The 24,669-nt window shown below is 41.8% G+C and overlaps 1 protein-coding gene across 2 annotated transcripts in view; it reads left to right on the forward strand.

Moving 5' to 3' along the window:
• The window catches only part of LOC143776088 (uncharacterized), a 156,071-nt gene that overhangs the window by 89,798 nt on the left and 41,604 nt on the right, over window positions 1–24,669 (forward strand). For both annotated transcript variants that reach the window (XM_077265066.1, XM_077265064.1), the window contains 2 exons: window positions 18,625–18,685; window positions 21,381–21,589. In XM_077265066.1, coding sequence (XP_077121181.1) covers window positions 18,625–18,685; window positions 21,381–21,589 — 270 coding nt within the window. The remainder of the gene's footprint in view (window positions 1–18,624; window positions 18,686–21,380; window positions 21,590–24,669) is intronic.

Raw genomic sequence — 24,669 nt, forward strand, 5'->3', positions numbered from 1 at the left:
GAGGTGTAAACATGTCGTATGCTGGACAATCAGCTGCAGAAAATTAGACATTAGAAAAGTAATTCACAGTAGTCCACAGGCAAGAGCTTTTCATAGGAAAGCTAGGTGTCAGCCGGGCAAGGTGGGGCAAAAGATTTCGAAATCCAGTTGTGGTTCATTTTAATGAATGTTAGATCGTCAACATTTTGGGTAGCCAGACGAGTCCTTTTTTCGGTTAATATTGAACCTGCAGCACTGAATACTCTTTCTGATAGGACACTTGCTGCCGGGCAAGCAAGCTCCTGCAATGCATATTCTGCCAATTCTGGCCAGGTGTCTAATTTTGATGCCCAGTAATCAAATGGGAATGACGGTTGAGGGATAACATCGATAAGGGATGAAAAATAGTTAGTAACCATACTGGACAAATGTTGTCGCCTGTCACTTTCAATTGATGCAGCAATACCTGTCCTGTCTGCGGTCATAGCAAAATCACTCCACAACCTGGTCAGAAAACCCCTCTGTCCAACGCCACTTCTGATGTGTGCACCCCTAACACTCCTAGTCTGCTGCCCCCTGGAGCTCGTGTGAGAACGATCACGTGCGCTGTGTGCTGGGAATGCCTGAAGTAAACGGTCAACAAGAGTTGATTGTTTGGTTGCTAATATTAGTTCCAAGTTCTCATGTGGCATAATATTTTGCAATTTGCCTTTATAGCGTGGATCGAGGAGGCAGGCCAACCAGTAATCGTCATCGTTCATCATTTTCGTAATGCGTGTGTCCCTTTTTAGGATACGTAAGGCATAATCCGCCATGTGGGCCAAAGTTCCAGTTGTCAAATCTCCGGTTGTGATTGGTTGAGGGGCAGTTTCAGGCAAATCTACGTCACTTGTGTCCCTCAAAAAACCAGAACCCGGCCTTGCCACGCAACCAATTTCCAGTGCCCCCGGGAAAGCTTCCACATTAAAAATATACTCATCCCCATCATCCTCCTCGTCCTCCACCTCCTCTTCGCCCGCTACCTCGTCCTGTACACTGCCCTGACCAGACAATGGCTGACTGTCATCAAGGCTTTCCTCTTCCTCTGGTGCAGACGCCTGATCCTTTATGTGTGTCAAACTTTGCATCAGCAGACGCATTAGGGGGATGCTCATGCTTATTATGGCGTTGTCTGCACTAACCAGCCGTGTGCATTCCTCAAAACACTGAAGGACTTGACACATGTCTTGTATCTCCGACCACTGCACACCTGACAACTCCATGTCTGCCATCCTACTGCCTGCCCGTGTATGTGTATCCTCCCACAAAAACATAACAGCCCGCCTCTGTTGGCACAGTCTCTGAAGCATGTGCAGTGTTGAGTTCCACCTTGTTGCAACGTCTATGATTAGGCGATGCTGGGGAAGGTTCAAAGACCGCTGATAGGTCTGCATACGGCTGGAATGTACAGGCGAACGTCGGATATGTGAGCAAAGTCCACGCACTTTGAGGAGCAGGTCGGAGAACCCAGGATAAGTTTTCAATAAGCACTGCACCACCAGGTTTAAGGTGTGAGCCAGGCAAGGAATGTGTTTCAGTTGGGAAAGGGAGATGGCAGCCATGAAATTCCTTCCGTTATCACTCACTACCTTGCCTGCCTCAAGATCTACTGTGCCCAGCCACGACTGCGTTTCTTGTTGCAAGAACTCGGACAGAACTTCCGCGGTGTGTCTGTTGTCGCCCAAACACTTCATAGCCAATACAGCCTGCTGACGCTTGCCAGTAGCTGGCCCATAATGGGACAACTGGTGTGCAACAGTGTCATCTGCCGATGGAGTGGTTGGCCGACTGCGGTCTGTGGAAGAGCTGTAGCTTCTGCAGGAGGACGAGGAGGAGGAGGAGGAGGGGGTGCGAACGCCTACAGCCAACTGTTTCCTAGACCGTGGGCTAGGCACAACTGTCCCGAAATTGATGTCCCCTGTGGACCCTGCATCCACCACATTCACCCAGTGTGCCGTGATGGACACATAACGTCCCTGGCCATGCCTACTGGTCCATGCATCTGTAGTCAGGTGCACCTTTGTACTCACAGATTGCCTGAGTGCATGGACGATGCGCTGTTTAACATGCTGGTGCAGGGCTGGGATGGCTTTTCTGGAAAAAAAAGTGTCGACTGGGTAGCTCGTATCGTGGTTCAGCGTACTCCATCAGGGCTTTGAAAGCTTCGCTTTCAACTAACCGGTAGGGCATCATCTCTAACGAGATTAGTCTAGCTATGTGGGCATTAAAACCCTGTGTACGCGGATGCGAGGATAAGTACTTCCTTTTTCTAACCAGAGTCTCATGTAGGGTGAGCTGGACTGGAGAGCTGGAGATCGTGGAACTTTCTGGTGTGTCGGTGTACATGGCAGACTGAGAGACGGTTGGAGACGGTATTGTTTCCGCCGGTGCCCTAGATGCAATATTTCCTCCTACAAAACTGGTGATTCCCTGACCCTGACTGCTTTTGGCTGGCAAAGAAACCTGCACAGATACTGCCGGTGGTGCGGAAAATGGTGGCCTTACAGTGACGGAAGGGATGTTGCGTTGCTGACTAGCTTCATTGGCCGAGGGTGCTACAACCTTAAGGGACGTTTGGTAGTTAGTCCAGGCTTGAAAATGCATGGTGGTTAAGTGTCTATGCATGCAACTAGTATTTAGACTTTTCAGATTCTGACCTCTGCTTAAGCTAGTTGAACATTTTTGACAGATGACTTTGCGCTGATCAATTGGATGTTGTTTAAAAAAATGCCAGACTGCACTCTTCCTAGCATCGGATCCCTTTTCAGGGATTGCAGACTGAGCTTTAACCGGATGGCCACGCTGTCCTCCAACAGGTTTTGGCTTTGACACGCGTTTTGGGCCAGATACGGGCCCGGCAGATGGAACCTGTTGCGATGTTGATGCCTGCTGCGGCCCCTCCTCCACCTCCGCTTCTGAACTACTGCCGCCTGCACCCTGTTCCCCCAATGGCTGCCAATCGGGGTCAACAACAGGGTCATCTATTACCTCCTCTTCGAGCTCGTGTGCAACTTCGTCTGTGTCACTGTGTCGGTCGGTGGTATAGCGTTCGTGGCGGGGCAACATAGTCTCATCAGGGTCTGATTGTGGATCAGTACCCTGAGAGGGCAATGTGGTGGTCTGAGTCAAAGGAGCAGCATAGTACTCTGGCTGTGGCTGTGCATCAGTGCACTCCATGTCAGAATATACTTGTAATGGGCATGGCCTGTTAAGTGTTTCACTTTCTAAGCCAGGGACGGTATGTGTAAAGAGCTCCATGGAGTAACCCGTTGTGTCGCCTGCTGCATCCTTCTCTCTTGTTGTAGTTTTTGCTGAAGAGGACAAGGAAGCGACTTGTCCCTGACCGTGAACATCCACAAGCAACGCGCTGCTTTTACATTTACCAGTTTCAGAAGAGGAGGCAAAAGAGCTAGAGGCTGAGTCTGCAATGTAAGCCAAAACTTGCTGTTGCTGCTCCGCCTTTAAAAGCGGTTTTCGTACTCCCAGAAAAGAGAGCGTTCGAGGCCTTGTGTAGCCAGACGACGAAACTGGCTCCACAGCTCCAGACTTAGGTGGAATATTTTTATCCCCACGACCACCTGATGCTCCACTACCACTACCATCATTACCAGCTGACAATGAACGCCCACGACGACCTCTTGCACCAGACTTCCTCATTGTTTTAAAATCTTAACCAAAGTAACTTTATTTGTTGCTGTCAAACAACTTACACAGTGAGCTATAACTTCAGTATGATTTCAATATCCCTTAACAGGTTGGTGAGACCACAAGGAAAATCAGGCACAATGTTACACACTCTGTTTTCTGTGGCACCAAATCACAGAGATGCCACACACGCAGGACTGTCACTCAAGCACAAATGTCAATATTAATCTCCCACTGTTTTATTTTTTTTTTCTTTTTCAGGGAGACTTTAGAAACAAAATAATAAAAAATAAATAGGCTTTCTATGGCCCACTGAGTGAGAGATGGCACACACAGGAGTCAGGAGTGGCACACAAGCCGTGAGGCCAATATTTTTCTCCCACTGATTGATGTAGTGATTTTTTTTCAGGTAGATTTTAGAACCCAAATCAAGCAAAAAAATTAATAGGCTTTCTATGGCCCACTGAGTGAGAGATGGCACACACAGGAGTCAGGAGTGGCACACAAGCAGAAAGGGCAATATTAATCTCCCACTGTTTTATTTTTTTTTTCTTTTTCAGGGAGACTTTAGAAACCAAATAATAAAAAATAAATAGGCTTTCTATGGCCCACTGACTGAGAGATGGCACACACAGGAGTCAGGAGTGGCACACAAGCAGAAAGGGCAATATTAATCTCCCACTGTTTTCTTTTTTTTTTCTTTTTCAGGGAGACTTTAGAAACAAAATAATAAAAAATAAATAGGCTTTCTATGGCCCACTGACTGAGAGATGGCACACACAGGAGTCAGGAGTGGCACACAAGCAGAAAGGGCAATATTAATCTCCCTCTGTTTTATTTTTTTTTCTTTTTCAGGGAGACTTTAGAAACCAAATAATAAAAAATAAATAGGCTTTCTATGGCCCACTGAGTGAGAGATGGCACACACAGGAGTCAGGAGTGGCACACAAGCAGAAAGGGCAATATTAATCTCCCACTGTTTTATTTTTTTTTTCTTTTTCAGGGAGACTTTAGAAACCAAATAATAAAAAATAAATAGGCTTTCTATGGCCCACTGAGTGAGAGATGGCACACACAGGAGTCAGGAGTGGCACACAAGCAGAAAGGGCAATATTAATCTCCCACTGTTTTATTTTTTTTTTCTTTTTCAGGGAGACTTTAGAAACCAAATAATAAAAAATAAATAGGCTTTCTATGGCCCACTGAGTGAGAGATGGCACACACAGGAGTCAGGAGTGGCACACAAGCAGAAAGGGCAATATTAATCTCCCACTGTTTTCTTTTTTTTTCTTTTTCAGGGAGACTTTAGAAACAAAATAATAAAAAATAAATAGGCTTTCTATGGCCCACTGAGTGAGAGATGGCACACACAGGAGTCAGGAGTGGCACATAAGCAGAAAGGGCAATATTAATCTCCCACTGTTTTATTTTTTTTTTCTTTTTCAGGGAGACTTTAGAAACCAAATAATAAAAAATGAATAGGCTTTCTATGGCCCACTGAGTGAGAGATGGCACACACAGGAGTCAGGAGTGGCACACAAGCAGAAAGGGCAATATTAATCTCCCACTGTTTTATTTTTTTTTTCTTTTTCAGGGAGACTTTAGAAACCAAATAATACAAAATAAATAGGCTTTCTATGGCCCACTGAGTGAGAGATGGCACAAACAGGAGTCAGGAGTGGCACACAAGCAGAAAGGGCAATATTAATCTCCCACTGTTTTATTTTTTTTTTCTTTTTCAGGGAGACTTTAGAAACAAAATAATAAAAAATAAATAGGCTTTCTATGGCCCACTGAGTGAGAGATGGCACACACAGGAGTCAGGAGTGGCACACAAGCAGAAAGGGCAATATTAATCTCCCACTGATTGATGTAGTGATTTTTTTTCAGGTAGATTTTAGAACCCAAATCAAGCAAAAAAATTAATAGGCTTTCTATGGCCCACTGAATGAGAGATGGCACACACAGGGATGGCACTCTAGTAGAAATGCCAATCTTAATCTCCCACAAAAAAAAAAAAAAAGAAACTGTCCTACAATTACTATCTCCCTGCAGTAATCTCAGCCAGGTATGGCAGGCAGCAATAAGGAGTGGACTGATGCACAAATTAAATAAAAAGTGTGGACAAACAAAAAAGATAGCTGTGCAGAAAGGAAGGAACAAGAGGATATGTGCTTTGAAAAAAGCAGTTGGTTTGCACAGTGGCGTACACACGGCAATACAGCTATCAGGGAGCCTTCTAGGGCAGCCCAATGAGCTACAGCGCTGAGAGAAAAAAAAAAATGTAGCTTCCACTGTCCCTGCACACCGAAGGTGGTGTTGGACAGTGGAAATCGCTACAGCACAAGCGGTTTGGTGGTTAATGGACCCTGCCTAACGCTCTCCCTGCTTCTAATGAGGCGGCAGCAACCTCTCCCTAAGCTCAGAGCAGCAGCAGTGAGATGGCGGTCGGCGGCAACGCCCCTTTATAGCCCCTGTGACGCCGCAGACAGCAAGCCAATCACTGCAATGCCCTTCTCTAAGATGGTGGGGACCAGGACCTATGTCATCACGCTGCCCACACTCTGCGTTCACCTTCATTGGCTGAGAAATGGCGCTTTTCGCGTCATTGAAACGCGACTTTGGCGCGAAAGTCGCGTACCGCATGGCCGATGCAACGCTGGCATCGGCTCGGTTTCATGAGACGCCGACTTTGCCAAAAGTCGGCGACTTTTGAAAATGAACGACCCGTTTCGCTCAACCCTAGTCCTACTGAATAGACTGTTAGAATTTGCATTATGGCAAGAAAAAAGCAGCTAAGTAAAGAAAAACGAGTGGCCATCATTACTTTAAGAAATGAAGGTCAATCAGTCCGAAAAATTGGGAAAACTTTGAAAGTGTCCCCAAGTGCACTTGCAAAAACCATCAAGCGCTACAGAGAAACTGGCTCACATGAGGACCGCCCCAGGAAAGGAAGACCAAGAGTCACCTCTGCTTCTGAGGATAAATTTATCCGAGTCACCAGCCTCAGAAATCGCAGGTTAACAGCAGCTCAGATTAGAGACCAGGTCAATGCCACACAGAGTTCTAGCAGCAGACTCATCTCTACAACAACTAAGAGGAGACTTTGTGCAGCAGGCCTTCATGGTAAAATAGCTGCTAGGAAACCACTGCTAAGGACAGGCAACAAGCAGAAGAGACTTGTTTAGGATAAAGAACACACCAGCCTCAGAAATCGCAGGTTAACAGCAGCTCAGATTAGAGACCAGGTCAATGCCACACAGAGTTCTAGCAGCAGACTCATCTCTACAACAACTAAGAGGAGACTTTGTGCAGCAGGCCTTCATGGTAAAATAGCTGCTAGGAAACCACTGCTAAGGACAGGCAACAAGCAGAAGAGACTTGTTTAGGATAAAGAACACAAGGAATGGACATTAGACCAGTGGAAATCTGTGCTTTGGTCTGATGAGTCCAAATTTGAGATCTTTGGTTCCAACCACCGTGTCTTTGTGTGACGCAGAAAAGGTGAACGGATGGACTCTACATGCCTGGTTCCCACTGTGAAGCATGGAGGAGGAGGTGTGATGGTGTGGGGGTGATTTGCTGGTGACACTGTTGGGGATTTCTTTAAAATTGAAGGCATTCTGTACCAGCATGGCTACCACAGCATCTTGCAGCGGCATGCTATTCCATCTGGTTTGCGTTTAGTTGGACCATCATTTATTTTTCAACAGGACAATGACCCCAAACACACCTCCAGGCTGTGTAAGGGCTATTTAACAAAGAAGGAGAGTGATGGGGTGCTACGCCAGATGACCTGGCCTCCACAGTCACCAGACCTGAATCCAATCGAGATAGTTTGGGGTGAGCTGGACCGCAGAGTGAAGGCAAAAGGGCCAACAAGTGCTAAGCATCTCTGGGAACTCCTTCAAGATTGTTGGAAGACCATTTCCGGTGACTACCTCTTGAAGCTCATCAAGAGAATGCCAAGAGTGTGCAAAGCAGTCATCAAAGCAAAAGGTGGCTACTTTGAAGAACCTAGAATATAAGACATATTTTTAGTTGTTTCACACTTTTTTGTTAAGTACATAATTCCACATGTGTTAATTCATAGTTTTGATGCCTTCAGTGTGAATTTACAATTTTCATAGTCCTGAAAATACAGAAAAATCTTTAAATGAGAAGGTGTGTCCAAACTTTTGGTCTGTACTGTATAGTGATATACATATAATAAAACCTGGCACTCAACTTTTTAAAGATGATTATTTTATTCCAAGCGGAAAAGCAGTAACAGCAAGTGTACTGTATAGTGAGGCAGTGAGGGGATCATATAAGAAGGCTGGTATGTTTCCCCCAGGATGCGAATAGAGACATATTAAACCCGCTGCAGTGCATTGTGTTTACAGCAAACCGTCTGTGAGTTACAAGACGAAGTAAAAGTAAGTGTGGCAAGTGTGGATTTGGTCAAAGTGGTTGACCAAGTCAGATTTTAGGAAAACAGACATGGGCTTTTATTTTTAGAGGGATTTGCAGGTTTGGTAGTGGGACGAATCCCTCCCTCCACTTCGGGTTTTGGGAGTGGCTCTATGTCCATGATTCCCATTTAATCTCTCAGTTTTGTATTGGGTGTGTCAGTTTTTGTTTTGCAAGCTGCAGAGCAGGAGGCTCTGTGCACCCAGGCCTGTGTGTAGCTAACATAGAGCCAGGGACTTCAAAGCATCTGACTCCCCCAAGAGATAAGGCGGTGCCATTGCCCATGTCAGAGGGTTGGAACATGGACTGTTTTTGAGGACCCAGCTGCGAACCGGAGGATTTTGTTTACCTGTATATGTGAGTTTCTGGAATAAAGACATTTTATGTTGAACTTTCTGTGATCCCTGCCTATTTGTCACACTGTCTAAACCCCGCTGCACTGCAATATATAGATATTGTGTTTCAGGGTCTCTGCCCCTACATGATACTGTTCTCAGATTGGGTAGGGACAAACCAATGACATTTTCCATTTATACGATTGCCCAGAGTTAGAAAAAAATTGCTATCTTCTGGCCCCTATTGACCTCAGATAATATGTGGTATTGCATACAAGTCCTATTCCCTTAGTTCCAACTCAAGGACAGCTGTTGTGTTATTTTTGGAAGAAGGCAGCTTTATTTGTCCAGTGCTGGATAGATATAGGACAGAAATTTCCACTGTACAGTCCCAAGAGCTAGACTTCTCAGTTTCTATGCATAGTGGCCCTTGTATGCAGATATTCCTGACTAATCCTCAGAAGAATGCTGTAAGTCCCTTATTCATGACTCGAGCCCAGCACCGCAGATCACATGTAGTTAGATACATCATTTAGACACTCAATAACAATTTAGGTCCCCTACTATAGAGAACCAGTATATTATAAGTGCCATAGGATTCATTATCGCTGCTGTTGCCAAGAACGCCATCTGCTAATTTATTCCCAGTAGTGTGTTTTGTGAGGTCTCACAAGCTCCTTATACTGCAGTTGTTATTCAGGGATACGGCTACACACAGAACAGAATAGAAACAAAAGCTTTAACATGCTAATGCACACCGATATGGCTTATGGAGTGACATTAATTACTCATTTAGAGGAAAACTAATCCACACTTCACAGCAGAAGGCATTTTATTGAAGGTCAATGCTAGTTTCCTCAATATTTATTATATACTGGGAAAAAATGTCACAAAGTACATTAGTGGGTGTTGTCGTAGCTTGTTTAAACAGTCACAATTCATTTCATTGTAGCAATTTGTAACCATCTTCAAAGGAAACTATAGCGATATAGGTAGGATAGTGGTTGGGGAGAGTGGAAGTTATCCCCTATCCCAAATTTACCAAAACTATAGATTGCTAGTGATAGCCAGATTTTCTCGGTTTCCTTATACCTCACCCAACTTTTCTTGAATGACATATACCTTTCTGGAAACTAGTACTCATATGATCTCCTATCCACAATCGCTCGAGTTCTGTCAGCCGTGGCCCCTGCTGACCCTGAGAACTGGGGCATTGAAGAGCCCCAGCTGAACGCAGCGGAGGTCGATCATGCGCACTACTGCTCCATTCCATCTCAATGGGAGCAATGGCAGTTGCCGGCTGATCTTTGGCGCTACTATTAGAATGAATGGAGAGGCAGTGCGCATGAACAACATCTGCTCCATTCAGCCCCAGTTATTAGCATGGGTGGGGGCCACAGCAGTTGGATCCCCAGCACATTATCCCATATCCTTTGGATAGGAGACAACTTTCAAACTTGAAAATACCCTTTTAAAACTGTTCTCGAATGAGTACTAGCCTCCAGGAAGGTATACGTCATCCCTGAAAAGATGAGTGAGGTTTTCTAAGGCTTTTGGCAATTCCTGTTTTCTGGCCTGGACTTTTATGGAATGAAGGGCAGGTTTGGTAGCGCGCCTGTCATTCCTTCCTGTCTTAGTTTTCTCTGTAGCCCTCAGTCGGTCAAGGAGTTTTGGCTGATTCATTCATGTTTTTTGGCCCGATTTTTTGAAAATCATCACAAAATTACCACAATTTTGGAAAATCAAGGCAAATACTGCATTGCAATGAACACATCCTTAATCCTAACATCTCAAGATGTTAATGTGATGTAATATTTTTTGCTTTTTTTCTGGGTGGGTAGTAGTAGACCCCCGATACAGTCAGGGAAGCTGAGCAGGGTTCATTTGTGTTTTGCGCTGGGGTATAAAGATTTTACATATATTTTGTTCACCAGCAATAAAGAAGAGGAGAAGCGCTGTTTAAACAGAACTCCTGTGCCGCTGTCTCTGACTACTTTCATCCTATTTTTGCCTGCCGTGACACAACTGAGCTTCCACGGTGTACATGAAGAGAAATCAGTAATGGATTGCAAAGAATTGTATGAGAAATCTATAAAATGGCCAAGTACCCCATTGTTCAATGGTAATAGTGATGGCTAAATAAAAATGTCCTGGTTGCCTCATTTACTGAATCAGATAAAAACCCAGGTACCTCATAATATACTCTATTTAATAGAGTATAGTTTCCCCTAGTTAATAGATAGTAATATAATGGATTCCCCTAGTTCATGAGGAAAAAAGGCCAATGGACTGGACATTTTACCTGTACAACCTCCTCTCCTGTAAAGTTTGTTAAACTTTGTTGGTCCAAAGTTGGTCTAAAGGTGACCATACACATGAGATAACTGTCTTCTGTCGACAGCTATGTCTTCTGCCTACCTCGTGTACATGAATGCTCAGCTTGTCTGTGTTGTCAACAACTAAAGGGGAGAAAGCAGCAGTCTGATACCTTGGCAGCTTATGTCCGATGAGAATGAAATAACTGGGCCATTTAAATGTAAACTGCCTAATCCTACTTTCGAGAGTCAGGAAACCCCATACGCATGCACAACTGCATTTTCCTGTAGATCTTCACTCATGATGGGCAGGTTCCCTTATACAAAATATAGCAAAGATTGACCAAATAGGGCAGGTCCTTTAAATATAAAATGTTCTTCTCTAAGCTGCATTCATTGATCAGTATAACGTTAAGGGCTGGGACCAGAGCTTTGCTGGTACTTGATAGAAGTTGAAATTCTCTATAAGAAAAGTTTTTGTGGCTTTTTGTCTATGGTGATGTTCATATGACTGATGTTCTTAGGTATCCGTAACCATGGATATCTAAAGTCCTGCAATAACTGCACATGAGGAAAGAGACATAGCAAATAAAAAAAAATTATACTACATTTCTAATTGGAGGCATTTGCTGATATTATTATTATTATTACACTTACTGCATATTGGGATAGGATCTTGGAGATAGGAATAACCCTTTTAAGGCGCTCAGCTGTTCAGAGCTGGCCACTCCCCTCTCCTATTTAAACTGGTCTCTAGCAATCAGGAAATGATAGCTTTAGCTTCATTGCTGCATGGTTCAGGAGTTTGGAGGAGATTGGTTGTTTGAGGAGTCGTTTGGTAGATTTATCTAGTTACTGTTGCTTGGCTTAGGTTTTGTGCAAATCAATTTCTTCTCCTTCTTTGGCTTTTTCTTTCCTTCACTAAGGGCGAACTCAGGAGCTCAGCAAGGTACGTGGCCCCAGCATCTTCACCATCAGAAGTAAACTAGGTAATAGGGATAGGGCGCCCCTAGTGTTAGGGACAGGGTAGGAGCCGCTGGCCACGGGATACCCAACAACAGAGTCATAAGTCTTTGTTAAAACCCTGACTGCAATAGAAACCTACTGATACACTGTGATCTCATACTGATCGGATTATAAAGGAGCACTCTTCTTCCCTATAACCAGTCTGGCTATCTAAAGGATTACATTGCTGGGACTAGAGTTAAATTCCACTACCTGCACAACTCCTACAATGAACTGAAAATCTATCACAGAAAAATCTTCTTTAGTGTACGGTGGCGCAGTGGTTAGCACAGCAGCCTTGCAGCGCTGGAGTCCTGGGTTCTAATCCCACCTTGGACAACATCTGCAAGGAGTTTGTATGTTCTCCCCGTGTTTGCATGGGTTTCCTCCGGGTTCTCGGGTTTCCTCCCACATTCCAAAGACTTACTGATAGGGAATTTAGATTGTGAGCCCCAACGGGGACAGCGACGATAATATGTGCAAACTGTAAAGCGCTGCGTAATATGTAAGCGCTATATAAAAAATAAAGATTATTATTAGTGTAAAGATGATCCTCTCGCAGAGGTTGTCTTTTGGAAAAATACTGAATTTAACCTCTCGGCACATATAAACATAACTGTGCATCCAAGTGTGCGGAAATGAGCGTACTTTACACATAATCAGCACCTCCCTGTAACAGAAGAGCTACCCTCCAATCGCTACTGTTTAACAACTTAGATTCTGCTGTCAGTCACTGACTGCTGTTGTGACTTAAGAAATGTGATTGCTCTTATGTGAATGGAGCAATTGCGGAACACTGATGGGTTACCATGGTTGTGATCTCTGTACTCTTGTGAAGCCCAGCGACGAGCTGGACTTCATAGAAGATGCTCTTTTATACTATATTTTGCAATAATTTACTGTTACAGCATATACAAGGCTCAACATAAATGACTATGCCCCTTTGAAAAGTTAGATTTTAGTCAATATCTTATTGAACCCAAGAACAATTTTCCAAAATTTTGACAAGACTAAGCTTCAAAGAATATTTTATAACCCATAACAAGAAATTAAGGTTATTAACTTTCATTACAAAATCTTCAGTTTTACTCACTTAGTTGATGCAAAAATTAACACACCCCACATAATAAACTGCTACATCTAGTATTTTGTATGGCCTCCATGACAGAGACAGGTTGGTGAAATATTGCAACATCTATCTTTTTCCATTCTCCAAGAACAACCTCTATTAGAGCCTGGATGTTGGATGGAGAGTGATGCTCAACCTGTTCTTTTCAGAATTCCTCATAGGTGTACAATTTAATTCTGATTAGGAGACATACTTGGCCACTGAATCATTTTCACACTGTTCTTCAGAAATACGACAGATGTTTATAGCATCTTCTCTTTCAATATAGGGCTGTACATATGTGATTTCATGATGCCATCAATGAAATGTAGCTCTCCAACACCGGTAGCACTCATGCAACCCCACATAATGACACAGCCACCACCATGTTTCACTGTAGGTACCATGCATTTTACTTTGTACTCCTCCCTTTTGTGACACCATACAGTTTTGAAGCCATCAGGTCCAAAAACATTTATCTTGATGTCATCACTCCAGAGTATAGAATCCAGTAGTCTTCATATTTTTCAGCATGGGACCTGCTAAATTGTTGGGAAGACTTAGGAGACCGTCAAAAATACACCATGTTCCAAATTATTATGCAAATTATGTTTTTCTCTGATTTTCCTAAGTGGTCGGTGCAAATGACAGTCAGTCTAATAAAAGTCATCACCCCTTAGAGTATACATCGAATTTTATTGAAGAAACCTCCCAATGATAACTGTATAATCTCCAAAATGAATAAAAACTCAAAATGCACTGTTCCAAATTATTAGGCACAGTAGAATTTCTAAACATTTGATATGTTTTAAAGAAATGAAAATGCTCATTTGTGGAATTTGCAGCATTAGGAGGTCACAGTCACTGAACAAAAAAGCTATTTAACTCCAAAACATCCTAACAGGCCAAGTTACATATTAACATAGGAACCCTTCTTTGATATCACCTTCACAATTCTTGCATCCATTGAACTTGTGAGTTTTTGGAGAGTTTCTGCTTGTATTTCTTTGCATGAAGTTAGAATAGCCTCCCAGAGCTGCTGTTTTGAAGTGAACTGCCTCCCACCCTCATAGATCTTTTGCTCGATGATACTCCAAAGGTTCTCTATAGGGTTGAGGTCAGAGGAAGATGGTGGCCACACCATGAGTTTATCTCCTTTTATGCCCACAGCAACCAATGAGGTATTCTTTGCAGCATGAGATGGTGCATTGTCATGCATGAAGATGATTTTGCTCCTGAAGGCACGTTTCTGCTTTTTATACCATGGAAGAAAGTTGTCAGTCAGAAACTCTGTATACTTTGCAGAGGTCATTTTCACACCTTCAGGAACCTTAAAGGGCCCCACCAGCTGTTTCTCCATGATTCCGGCCCAAAACATGACTCCTCCACCTCCGTGCTGACGTCGCAGCCTTGTTGGGACATGGTGGCCATCCACCAACCATACACTACTCCATCCATCTGGACCATCCAGGGTTGCTCGACACTCATCAGTAAACAAGACTGTTTGAAAATTAGTCTTCATGTATGTCAGGGTCCACTGCAGCTGTTTCTGCTTGTGAACACTGTTTAGGGGTGGCCGAATAGTAGGTTTAGGAACCAAAGCAATCCTTTGAAGGATCCTACACCTTGAGGTTCGAGGGACTCCAGAGGCACCAGCAGCTTAAAATATCTGTTTACTGGTTTGTAATGGCTTTTTAGCAACTGCTCTCTTAATCCGATGAACTTGCCTGGCAGAAACCTTCCTCATTATGCTTTTATCAGCACAAACACATCTGCGCTCAATTTCAGCTTCAAATCTCTTAACAGTACGATGATCACGCTTACGTTTTTGGGAAATATCTAATATCCCTTGACCAAGGCACTGCACTATTTGATGCTTTTCAGCAGCAGAGAGATCCTTTTTCTTTCCCATGTTACTTGAAAACTGTGGCCTGCTTAATAATGTGGAACATCATTTTTAAGTAGTTTTCCTTTAATTAGAATCACCTGGAAAACTAATTATCACGTGTTTAAGATTGATTTCAGTGATCCATTGAGCTCTGAGACACAATACCGTCCATGAGTTTATTTGAAAAACAAAACAATTAAATCTTTATGACACTTAAATCCAAGTTGCATAATAACTTGGAACACTGTGTAAAAGCTGCAATTCTGTGTTACCGATATTTTACTGGCTACCATTAGATAGGAGCAAAAGCACTGTAATGAGACTGTGACATAATGGGAAATGTAGTTTGCATTTTGGGGAACCAGAGATGAAGAAGGAATCAAGATAACAGACCTATAAATGACACTTTAAAATAGGTAGACACAAAATATACACAAGAGCCTCTACATTATTCTTTAACCCTTTCTTTAACCCCTTCATGCCGCAGCCCTTTTTCATTTTTTGCATTTCTGTTTTTCGCTCCCCTTCTTCCCAGAGTCAACTTTTTTATTTTTCTGTCAATATGGCCATGTGAGGGCTTGTTTTTTGCAGGACGTGTTGTACTTTTGACGAACAACATTGGTTTTGCTATGTTGTGTACTCAAAAACGGGATAAAAATTCCAAGTGTGGAGAAATTGCAAAAAAGTGCAATTCCACAACTGTTTTTTGGATTTTATTTTACAATGTTTACCAAATGCTAAAACCTGTCATTATGATTCTCCAGGTCATTACTTCATAGATACCAAACATGTATAGATTGTGTTTTTTTTTATTTAAATGGTGAAAAAAAAATCCAAAAGTTTGCTAAAAAAAAAAATTGTGTCATTTTCCTAGACTATTAACGTCTCCAATTTTTTCTGATCTGTGAGGGTGAGGGCGTAGCGAGCTGACGTTTTTAATGATACCATTTTGGTACAGATACGTTCTTTTGATTGCCCTTTATTGCATTTTAATGCAATGTTGGGCATCCAAAAAAAACATAATTCTGGCGTTTTGACTTTTTTTTCGCTATGTCGTTTACCGATCTGATTAATTCTTTTTATAGCTTGATAGATCGGGCGATTCTAAAGACGGTGATCGCAAATATGTGTATATATTTTTTTTTTAATTGATTTATTTTGAATGGGGTGAATGGGGGTGATTTGAACTTTTATATTTTATTTTTTTTATATTTTTTGAAAACATTTTTTACTTTTTGCATGCTTCAATAGTCTCCATGGGAGACTAGAAGCTGCAGTTGTCAGATCGCCTGTGCTACACACAGGCGATGATCAGATTGCCTGTGTGTAACAGAAATGCTCACTTGCTATGAACGCCAACCATAGCAATCTGGCTAGAACAACCATAGAAGCCTGCTAGAGACTTCTGGTTGTCATGCCGACCCATCGGTGACCCGCATTCATGTGAAGGGGTCACCAATGGGTGGGATTAGTGATGCGATTCCAGCGCGATCACATTAAATGCCGCTGTCAGATTTAACTGTTGTCTGCACATGTCAGCTGACATGTGCCGGGAAAGATGTGGGCTCAGTGCCGGAGCCCACATCAAAGGGACAGACATGACATGCGCTGTACATGTACAGCACATGTCGTGAAGGGGTTAAAGAGGTCTTCTGGGCTACAGTGATTGCAGTCACTCTGTATTTCTCGTGTGGGTGGGCTGTCACGTGACAACATGTATGCCATGTGGTCACCTGCCAACTAGACTCTTGTGCTTCTCCCAATTCTCTTCTCTTCAGAAAGTCCGGGAGAGACTAGCCTAAGTGCCCACCCACATGGAAAATACAAGGTGACTGCAGACTTTTCATTTCAGCCCAGGCAACCTCTTTAATAATAGTCTGTTCTGCACTATATGAGCAAACAAATATGTTGATGCAATGCTTCTTTAAAGTTTTTTTTTTATGAGACTTTCTATAAACTACTAATGCCCATCTTGTTTCATCCCATGTTAAATAAAGCTCAAAGCAATTATTAGTATAAAAAATATCATATTCTTTTATTTCTTTTCTCACACCAAATCTGCAGGTAAATATTGCACCTGTCTTCATAGAGTGTAGATCTTATAAGGAATAATATCAAGACAATCACAAAAAAACTAAAGTATGAAATGAAATACTTGATGTGAAATTCAATTCTCAATAGAAAATATTTGCCCTCTAAATCTGAGCTGTGTTTTAAGTGTCATTTTATAGAAGATTCTCACTTAGGATATGGAGAATAGTGGGAGCATTCTGTCAGTTACTGACTATAATAAGCTGCCATGGCAGATGCCATTATACAGTGGACTGTGCAATAAAACTGACGGATAACGTTATTGTGATGTACGCTGCAGATGTCTGAATTCTCCTTTTAGTCATGTTAAATTTTGACATTTGTGACGTTTGCTAATGCTGATTCTTCACAGACACTCTTAAAGGGATTCTGCCAGCAGGTTTTGCTATGTAATCTGAAGACAGCAGGAGATAGAGGCTGGAGCACAGAATTCAGGGATGTGTCACTTGTCAAAGTCCGGCAACTAAGCACGACACTATGGACATTGTACATACAGAGCCTGGTGTGGGCGGAGTTAGCTTTCTCAGCTCTGCTTCATTCTACATCTAAGAGCTATGATTGAGTCAGAATGGCTGCACCTAGTAATCTAACTGATACATCATTGGATTCAGAGTCTCTTTGCCTACATCATGCTGCTCTCTAATGAGGTAGCAAAATCCGGCTGACAGATTCCCTTTAACACAAACCAACAGAATATATTATTAAAAAATTACTTTATTTAGAATATAATTAAGAATTACATGTAAGCACATCCAAAGCATGCTATTGCTATATAGTATGTATGTACAGGGAAATTCTATTCCATATAGTGGACACCATTCATATGTATAGATTCCCATACAGTCTCATAGTAAAGTGTGAAAGTCAGCATTAGAGTGCGCTTCTTTCCATTTATATATCAGGGATACTGAATCCTCAACATAGCCCCGACGCACATTTTGTGTATTGTTTTCTCCAGGGAAAGTGAGATAAACTTCTCTGGCTTACCCTAATAAAATGCCACTAAGTGGTGCCAACTAGTAAATATATAATTTATTGAACAAAATTTCAACTAAAGAAAAACTTGTATTATTTTACCATTGTGTTTTTTTTTTTTTAAATATATGTACAACATTTGATATAATGTGTGGTGGCTTATTTTTTGCGGGATGAGAAGTAATTTTTATTGATACCATTTTTGATTGAGAGCATTTAAAGGGTTACACTGTTGTGATTTGAGCTAGCTCTGAATGCAGCAGTTACTCTTGGGTGCTGGCAATATGTAGTGGGCTAAATACCTGGGCCCACTCTATGCAGTGATGGTGTGCTTCTGTTGTACATCTATGGCGGACGTTACTAAGGGGTTAAGGTACTTACCTGAGAAAAATGGCCCAAACAGAAGGAACACTTGCCCAGGTTTATTCTAGATTCAGTGCTGAACATCATAATGAAATTTCAGCTGGCAAATGGTCCTATTGCTACGTAAATGACAGCGTGTGTAAACCTGCCATGGCAGGGTGGTGGGCATCTGCCTCCCACGTTGTATCGCATGTTACCTGTCTAAATGACACTGTGAGCCAGCTATAAGGCGTTCCTGTAGTTACACCATGCATAATTAAGATGGTATTGCACTTTTAAGTAAGACCATGGGTCATATCAGACAATCTTTTCCCATTATGGATTTTTCTAATGTATAATGCTTTCTACTCTAAAGCACAATTAGAAAAAGTATAATACATTATTGATCAAAATGGAATTGAAGTTGATATTTTTTGTTAATATCTACAGGTCAATTCGAGAACTCCTACGCATATGTAGTGAAAAAGAAAGGGTTAAATACATCATAAGGGTAAGTACTTCTGCTATTCTTTAGTGTACATTTAGCACGGCCCCAGATATAGTGGAGGTATACTTTGACAGCGACGTAAAATATAAAAGCAATCTATTGGTTTCCTCCCAGGGCTGGCTATAAACATGTCTGCCAAACAGCTAACATCTTCACCATAAACGTATATTGTGGGGTCAGAAAAACAAGAAAGTTATTTCTGTAGTGAGAGCAGAGAAAGTCAGCTGCCACATATATTGGAAGGAAAAAAAGGGTCTGACCGGACAGACACCCAAATGCTACAGACACGACTCTCATGTTTGTCAATTAAGGCAAAAACGGCATGGAAAACGACTCAGTGCTGAAGAGGATTGAACCAGACTAGAATACAAAATCGTTTTTATAAGGAGTGATTCAGATTATAAGTGGTATGTGACTTAAACAGATTTATGTTATAAAAGTACAGACTACACAGCCTGACTGTCACAGCTCCCGGGTATTAATGCTACAGGGAGAGCTGCACACAGCAGCAAAGGAGCTGAGCTAAATGCTGGGTACTAACCTGGTAACCAACAGGACCTTAAACATGTGACAGAGTGAGATGAGGTCAGCGGCGGAGCCAGACGCCAGGGAACAGAGAAGGGAGAAATAATAGAGAGTTGCCAAACAAGCAAAGACCGGAGCCAGGAGATCACGAGGTACCAAAGGGAGAGACAGGGGATTGTCAGAAGCAAAGCCAGAGATCAGTAATCCAGAAGAACAAACAGAGTAACGCACGGAGAGCAAGATAAACACAATGCAAACCGGGCACACTCTCCAGGGGTCAAGCACACAGACTAAAGCAAAATGTATAGCTGACAGAGAAACCCAACCAGGAGTGAGTATAAATACCCCTCCCATCTTGAAAGAGAGGCCAACAATATTAACCCTGAGAGAACAGGACATTAACCGTGTCCTAAACATGACACTGACTACTGTTCTAGAAAAAGGTCCAGACTTCACAGACAGACTTCTACCATAAGAGTGGGCCTAGATTGTAACTACTTGTTCAGACTACGCAACCAGATTACCAGGAAAATAGCAATACAATGTTGCCAGACTCCTGGTCAAGAGTATGTCAAGACTGTGGAGCCAGATTCTTGTGATAGCAAGAGGTATAGATCCAGTCAGAATATACGGACTTCTGCCTTAGGAAAAGGTCAGAAAGATATAGGAAGCAGCTCACACTAAGTAGCGATCATGTTGTTATATAAGTCGGTCTTTATTACTCACTAATTGTTAATGTAGTGTCATTCACATATATCATCAATTTGTTTCATTTTCAGTTATATGCCAGGCTTTACTAATGTACACTGTATGAAAATGTGCTGCATTTTTTAAGACTGGTACTGACACAAGACATTTGAAATTTAGTCTAAAGACTTAAGATCTAGTGCAGAACTAGTGATTGATGGGTAAGCGAAAGGGCAGATGGTGCAGTTCAGATGCAGTTTTTGCATAAACTAACATGCTGTTCACTGTTTTATGGACTGCATGTTGTTTAGCAAGGCTATTACCACTGCTTTTACACATTTCTTAAAATCACCTATTATACGTGTGTCATGTAGGCACTTATAAATTGTTTCACACCTCTAAAAATGTTAATAACACTTACTTTGCACCAACATGTAAAAGCCGCTTATTTTTTTGCCATAACTTGAAAATCGCAGCAAAATATAGCAATCCAAAAAAGGAGGGCAGATCCTGTAAAGTATTGTACTTTATTAGGCTTACATAAAATTAGTAACAGGTTATGAGTAAGGAGCAGAGTGCTTCGACGTGCGCCAACCATGATCTTCTCTTTGGAGGTATATTGCTCTTTGTGGACTCTCTTTTTGACACACTGTCCCTGTTACTAATTTTATGGAAGTCTAATAAAGTCTAATACTTTTGAAGTTCTGGACGTGTCCTCCTTTTCTGAATTGCTGCATTTGCTGTGGACTTGGGTTCTTGTGCATGCAATAGGACAAGTGAGTGGTTACCCACTTTACGATGCTATGGCCAAGACATATGTTACATGGCCAAAGATCATTCTGTACTGCTGCTACATTGCAATATAATGCAGATGAATGGGGGACCGCAACCCAGGAGGAAGTTGGAATCAGTTGGATTTTGCATGTTGTGGCTCCATGACATTGCTGCAAACTCATTCACCTGCATTACACTGCAATGTAGCAGCGGCATAGAGAGATCTTTGGCTTTGTGACCTTTGTCATGACCATTGTCACTGTGTAGCCTCAGCCTTCATCAATACAACAAGTGTATAGATTTTCAGAGCAGATCATCAATGATCATTGTCAGTAGGATCTACTCTCCTAAGCCATCAATATGGGCAAGTATGCCATAAAAAGCAAGCTTTGTATGGCTTTACCCTAAATGTAAACCTTTCCCATTTTCATCATCCTGCAGAATCATTTTCTGTTTTTCATGTGGTTGTAACTGTTATTGTAGATTCTTAGAACACAAGATACATTAAACATACCCTACCAACTATGACGCAAGTTTATGATTTTGAGTTATTATTATGTATTTTATTATAGCACCATTTATTTGAGTAGTTATTGTTTGTTTATGGGACAAATGGTTTCTGTTAAACTATTCTGTTCATTTACTTTTTTTTATCCATTTTAAATCATAATCATGTTTATGGCCTGCTTCCATCATATTTGTCTTTCATTAGATTTCAATGCTGGAGATATATAATGAAAGTGTGCAGGATCTACTCTCTCAGAATGGAAACAAACAGCTTGAGATCAGGTCGCAGGGAAAAGTAGTCACACTTCCTGGATTAACGGAAATGGAAGTTATGAATGAAGATGATATAAAAAAAATTATCTCATTTGGAGAGAAAAACAGAACAGTGGCATCTACAAAAATGAACACAGAAAGGTAATATTTACGTACGCTGACTATTCATTGTCATCTATTGCTATTTTTCTTTGTAAATGTAAGAAATGACATTAAGCAAAAATACAATATATCTTTGAGTTCAACTCATGAAAAATGGGGGCAAAACCAAAAGTGTTGCTTTATATTTTTGAGTACTTGTGATGGAGCCTCTGTCCTTTAAGGCCTCTTTCACACTTCAGTTGTTTGGCGTCAGTCTAAAACCGTCATTTTCCTCAAAAAACGGATCCATTTTTTTTTCGACGGATCCTTTTTTTCCCCATAGACTTGCATTAGCGACGGATTGTGACGGATGGTCGTCCGTTCCATTTGTCATGCGGCGGATCCGTCAAAATTTAGCGGACGTCATCTAGACATTGACGGTCATTGCAACGTTTTTTGTCTCCATTGAAATGACGGATCCGTCGCGACCGTTATTTCGACGGATCCGTCGCCCCAATCCGTTTTTTCAATTTTTTTCAATTGCGCATGCTCCAAAAAGTATATACAACCCCCGAGTAACGGATCCGTCAAAAAAACTGATCCGTTACATCCATTTTTTCAACAATTGTGACGGATCCATCGATCCGTCACTTTGTCGGAAGTGACTGACGCCAAACGACTGAAGTGTGAAAGAAGCCTAAGGCAAATGTGCGCCATTGTCTGATGCTTCGATATACGTAAGAAGCTGGCCTAGTAATGAGAAGTAAAGCTGCCTATAGAGGTAATATGTGACAAAGCGCTAAGCGAAACGGTGGATAATGAATGCAGAATACATGACAATTGAACACACTTTCATTTTTAGGAATTTTACAATCTGATTGAACCATAAGTTATACAAAATTCAGAAATTATAAGTGAGCCACTTCTGCAAAATTCGCTTAAAAAGAGGCTGGAGAGACAAAAAGCGTAAAATAGTCAAATCCAGTATAAAAAGAAACATTAAAACGCATGTTGTGCTCACCTTATGGAGTTGTGACAGTCGCAACTCCTTTGTTAGCTTGTGGAAAAGGGGTGGAAAAGGGGCTGGTGCGGATCCACCAGATGAGATAAGATGCAGAATAACTTCATTGGTCATTTATCCTTAAGTTTGCATAATTTGAAACGCATTGACAAATAAAAAACGCATTCATGTTTCCTTGGTCTACTTGGACTATCTGCAGTGCGGCATTAAATCCACTTTTCCATCAATTTTATATCTTACTTTTGCAAAATTGTTACTAGTGTCAGAAATAGGTCTAAACATACTACATTTAAAGGGAATTTGTCATCAGGTTTTTGTTCCCCAATCTGAAAGCAGCATATTGTTGAGATTGAGACCCTGATTCCAGAGATGAGTCACTTAGGCTACGTTCACACTTGCGTACCGGGGCTTTGCGGACAACTTCCGCACTTCGTCCGTTTAGGTCCGCCGATGTTAAAGATACGTACGCAGGACGCATGCAGAAGTGGGCCGACCTAAACGGAAAATGTGCAGAAGTGGGCGGAGCTTCAGGGAGGAAGTACGCAGCCACCCGCAAAGCCCCTGTACGCAAGTGTGAATTTAGCCTCACTGGGCTGCTTCCTCTAGTTTAATAATCTGCTGATAAAAGTTATTGTATCACTAAGGCGCTGGAAAGCTGCGGCCATGTAGTTCCCCATATTTATGAGCACTGTGTAACTCCACCCCATCACTGATTGGCAGCTTCCTGCCTATACACAGTGTACACAGAAAGATGTCAAACAGTGGCGTAAGTGGGGTTATACAGAGCTCAGCATTTAGACAGCTGCTAGAGCAGCAGAGAAAAGTGATTTTATCACAACTGCAATCCAGTAAGTGATACATCACTGCAATCAGGGCCTCTGCTTCTACATCATGCTATTCTCAGATTATACAGCAAATTCCTGTACATTCCCTTTAAATTGCATCTTTGCATTATTCTGTCTGTGCATTCAGTATTTCAAGACTAGTTGCCACAATTTGTGCATGACTGTTATGGACAAAGTAGAACAAACCAATACTTGTCATCCTTTTTATAAAGTGGTACAATTGTAATATACTGCGTATAATTGCTGGAGTATTTAAGGTGTTGTAAAACAATTAGCAAAAGAATTGCTAGTATGGACAATTCCGACTCCCTCAAACTGCTAGAAGACTTATGATAGAAGTTAGATGTTGCCAACCGTACTGCTAACATAACAGGTAAGCAAGCTTTAATGATCCACACTATTCCAGATGTTCTTGATTTTTTTTATTGTTCGTATCTGGAATAAAGCGTACAGCTTTCCATCAATGTTCTTCACCAGATTTGATCATAATTTTATCAGTGTTAGTGTGTCCATTTTTACCATCAGTGTTTCATATGCAAAAACAATAATTCAAAGATTCACCTATGTGAGGATAGTCACAACCCATGGACAGGCCGTGAGTCAGCGAAGTTAGACGTTCCGGGATCAATACTAAAAGAACACGTAGTAAACCAAGGGAAAATACAAAGTCGTAATTTAAGTCACATGTCAGGTTCAGAATACCAGAGAAATAGTGGATAAGCAAAGGGGCAATAACAAACGGGAAGTCAGAACACTGTCCAAAGGTCAGCAGCAGAATATCAGATGCAAAGAGGCAATAACAAACAGGAAGTCAGAACATGGTCCAAAGGTCAGGAGTAGAATATCAGATGCAAAGGGGAAATAACAAACGGGTAGTCTGAACACAGTCCAAAGGTCAGCAGCAGAATATCAGATGCAAAGGGGCAATAACAAACAGGAAGTCAGAACACGGTCCAAAGGACAGCAGCAGAATGTCAGATGCAAAGGAGCAATAACAAACGAGTAGTCTGAACACGGTCCAAAGGTCAGCTGCAGCAGATCAGATGCAAAGGGGCAGTAACAAATGGGAAGTCAGAACATGGTCCAAAGATCAGCAGCAGAATATCAGATGCAAAGGGGCAATAACAAACAGGAAGTCAGAACATGGTCCAAATTTCAGCAGCAGAATATCTGATGCAAAGGAGCAATAACAAACGAGTAGTCTGAACACAGTCCAAAGGTCAGCAGCAGAATATCAGATGCAAAAGGGCAATAAAAAACGGGAAGTCAGAACA

The sequence above is a fragment of the Ranitomeya variabilis genome, chromosome 5 (assembly GCF_051348905.1).
Source record: "Ranitomeya variabilis isolate aRanVar5 chromosome 5, aRanVar5.hap1, whole genome shotgun sequence".
Classification (NCBI taxonomy): domain Eukaryota; kingdom Metazoa; phylum Chordata; class Amphibia; order Anura; family Dendrobatidae; genus Ranitomeya; species Ranitomeya variabilis.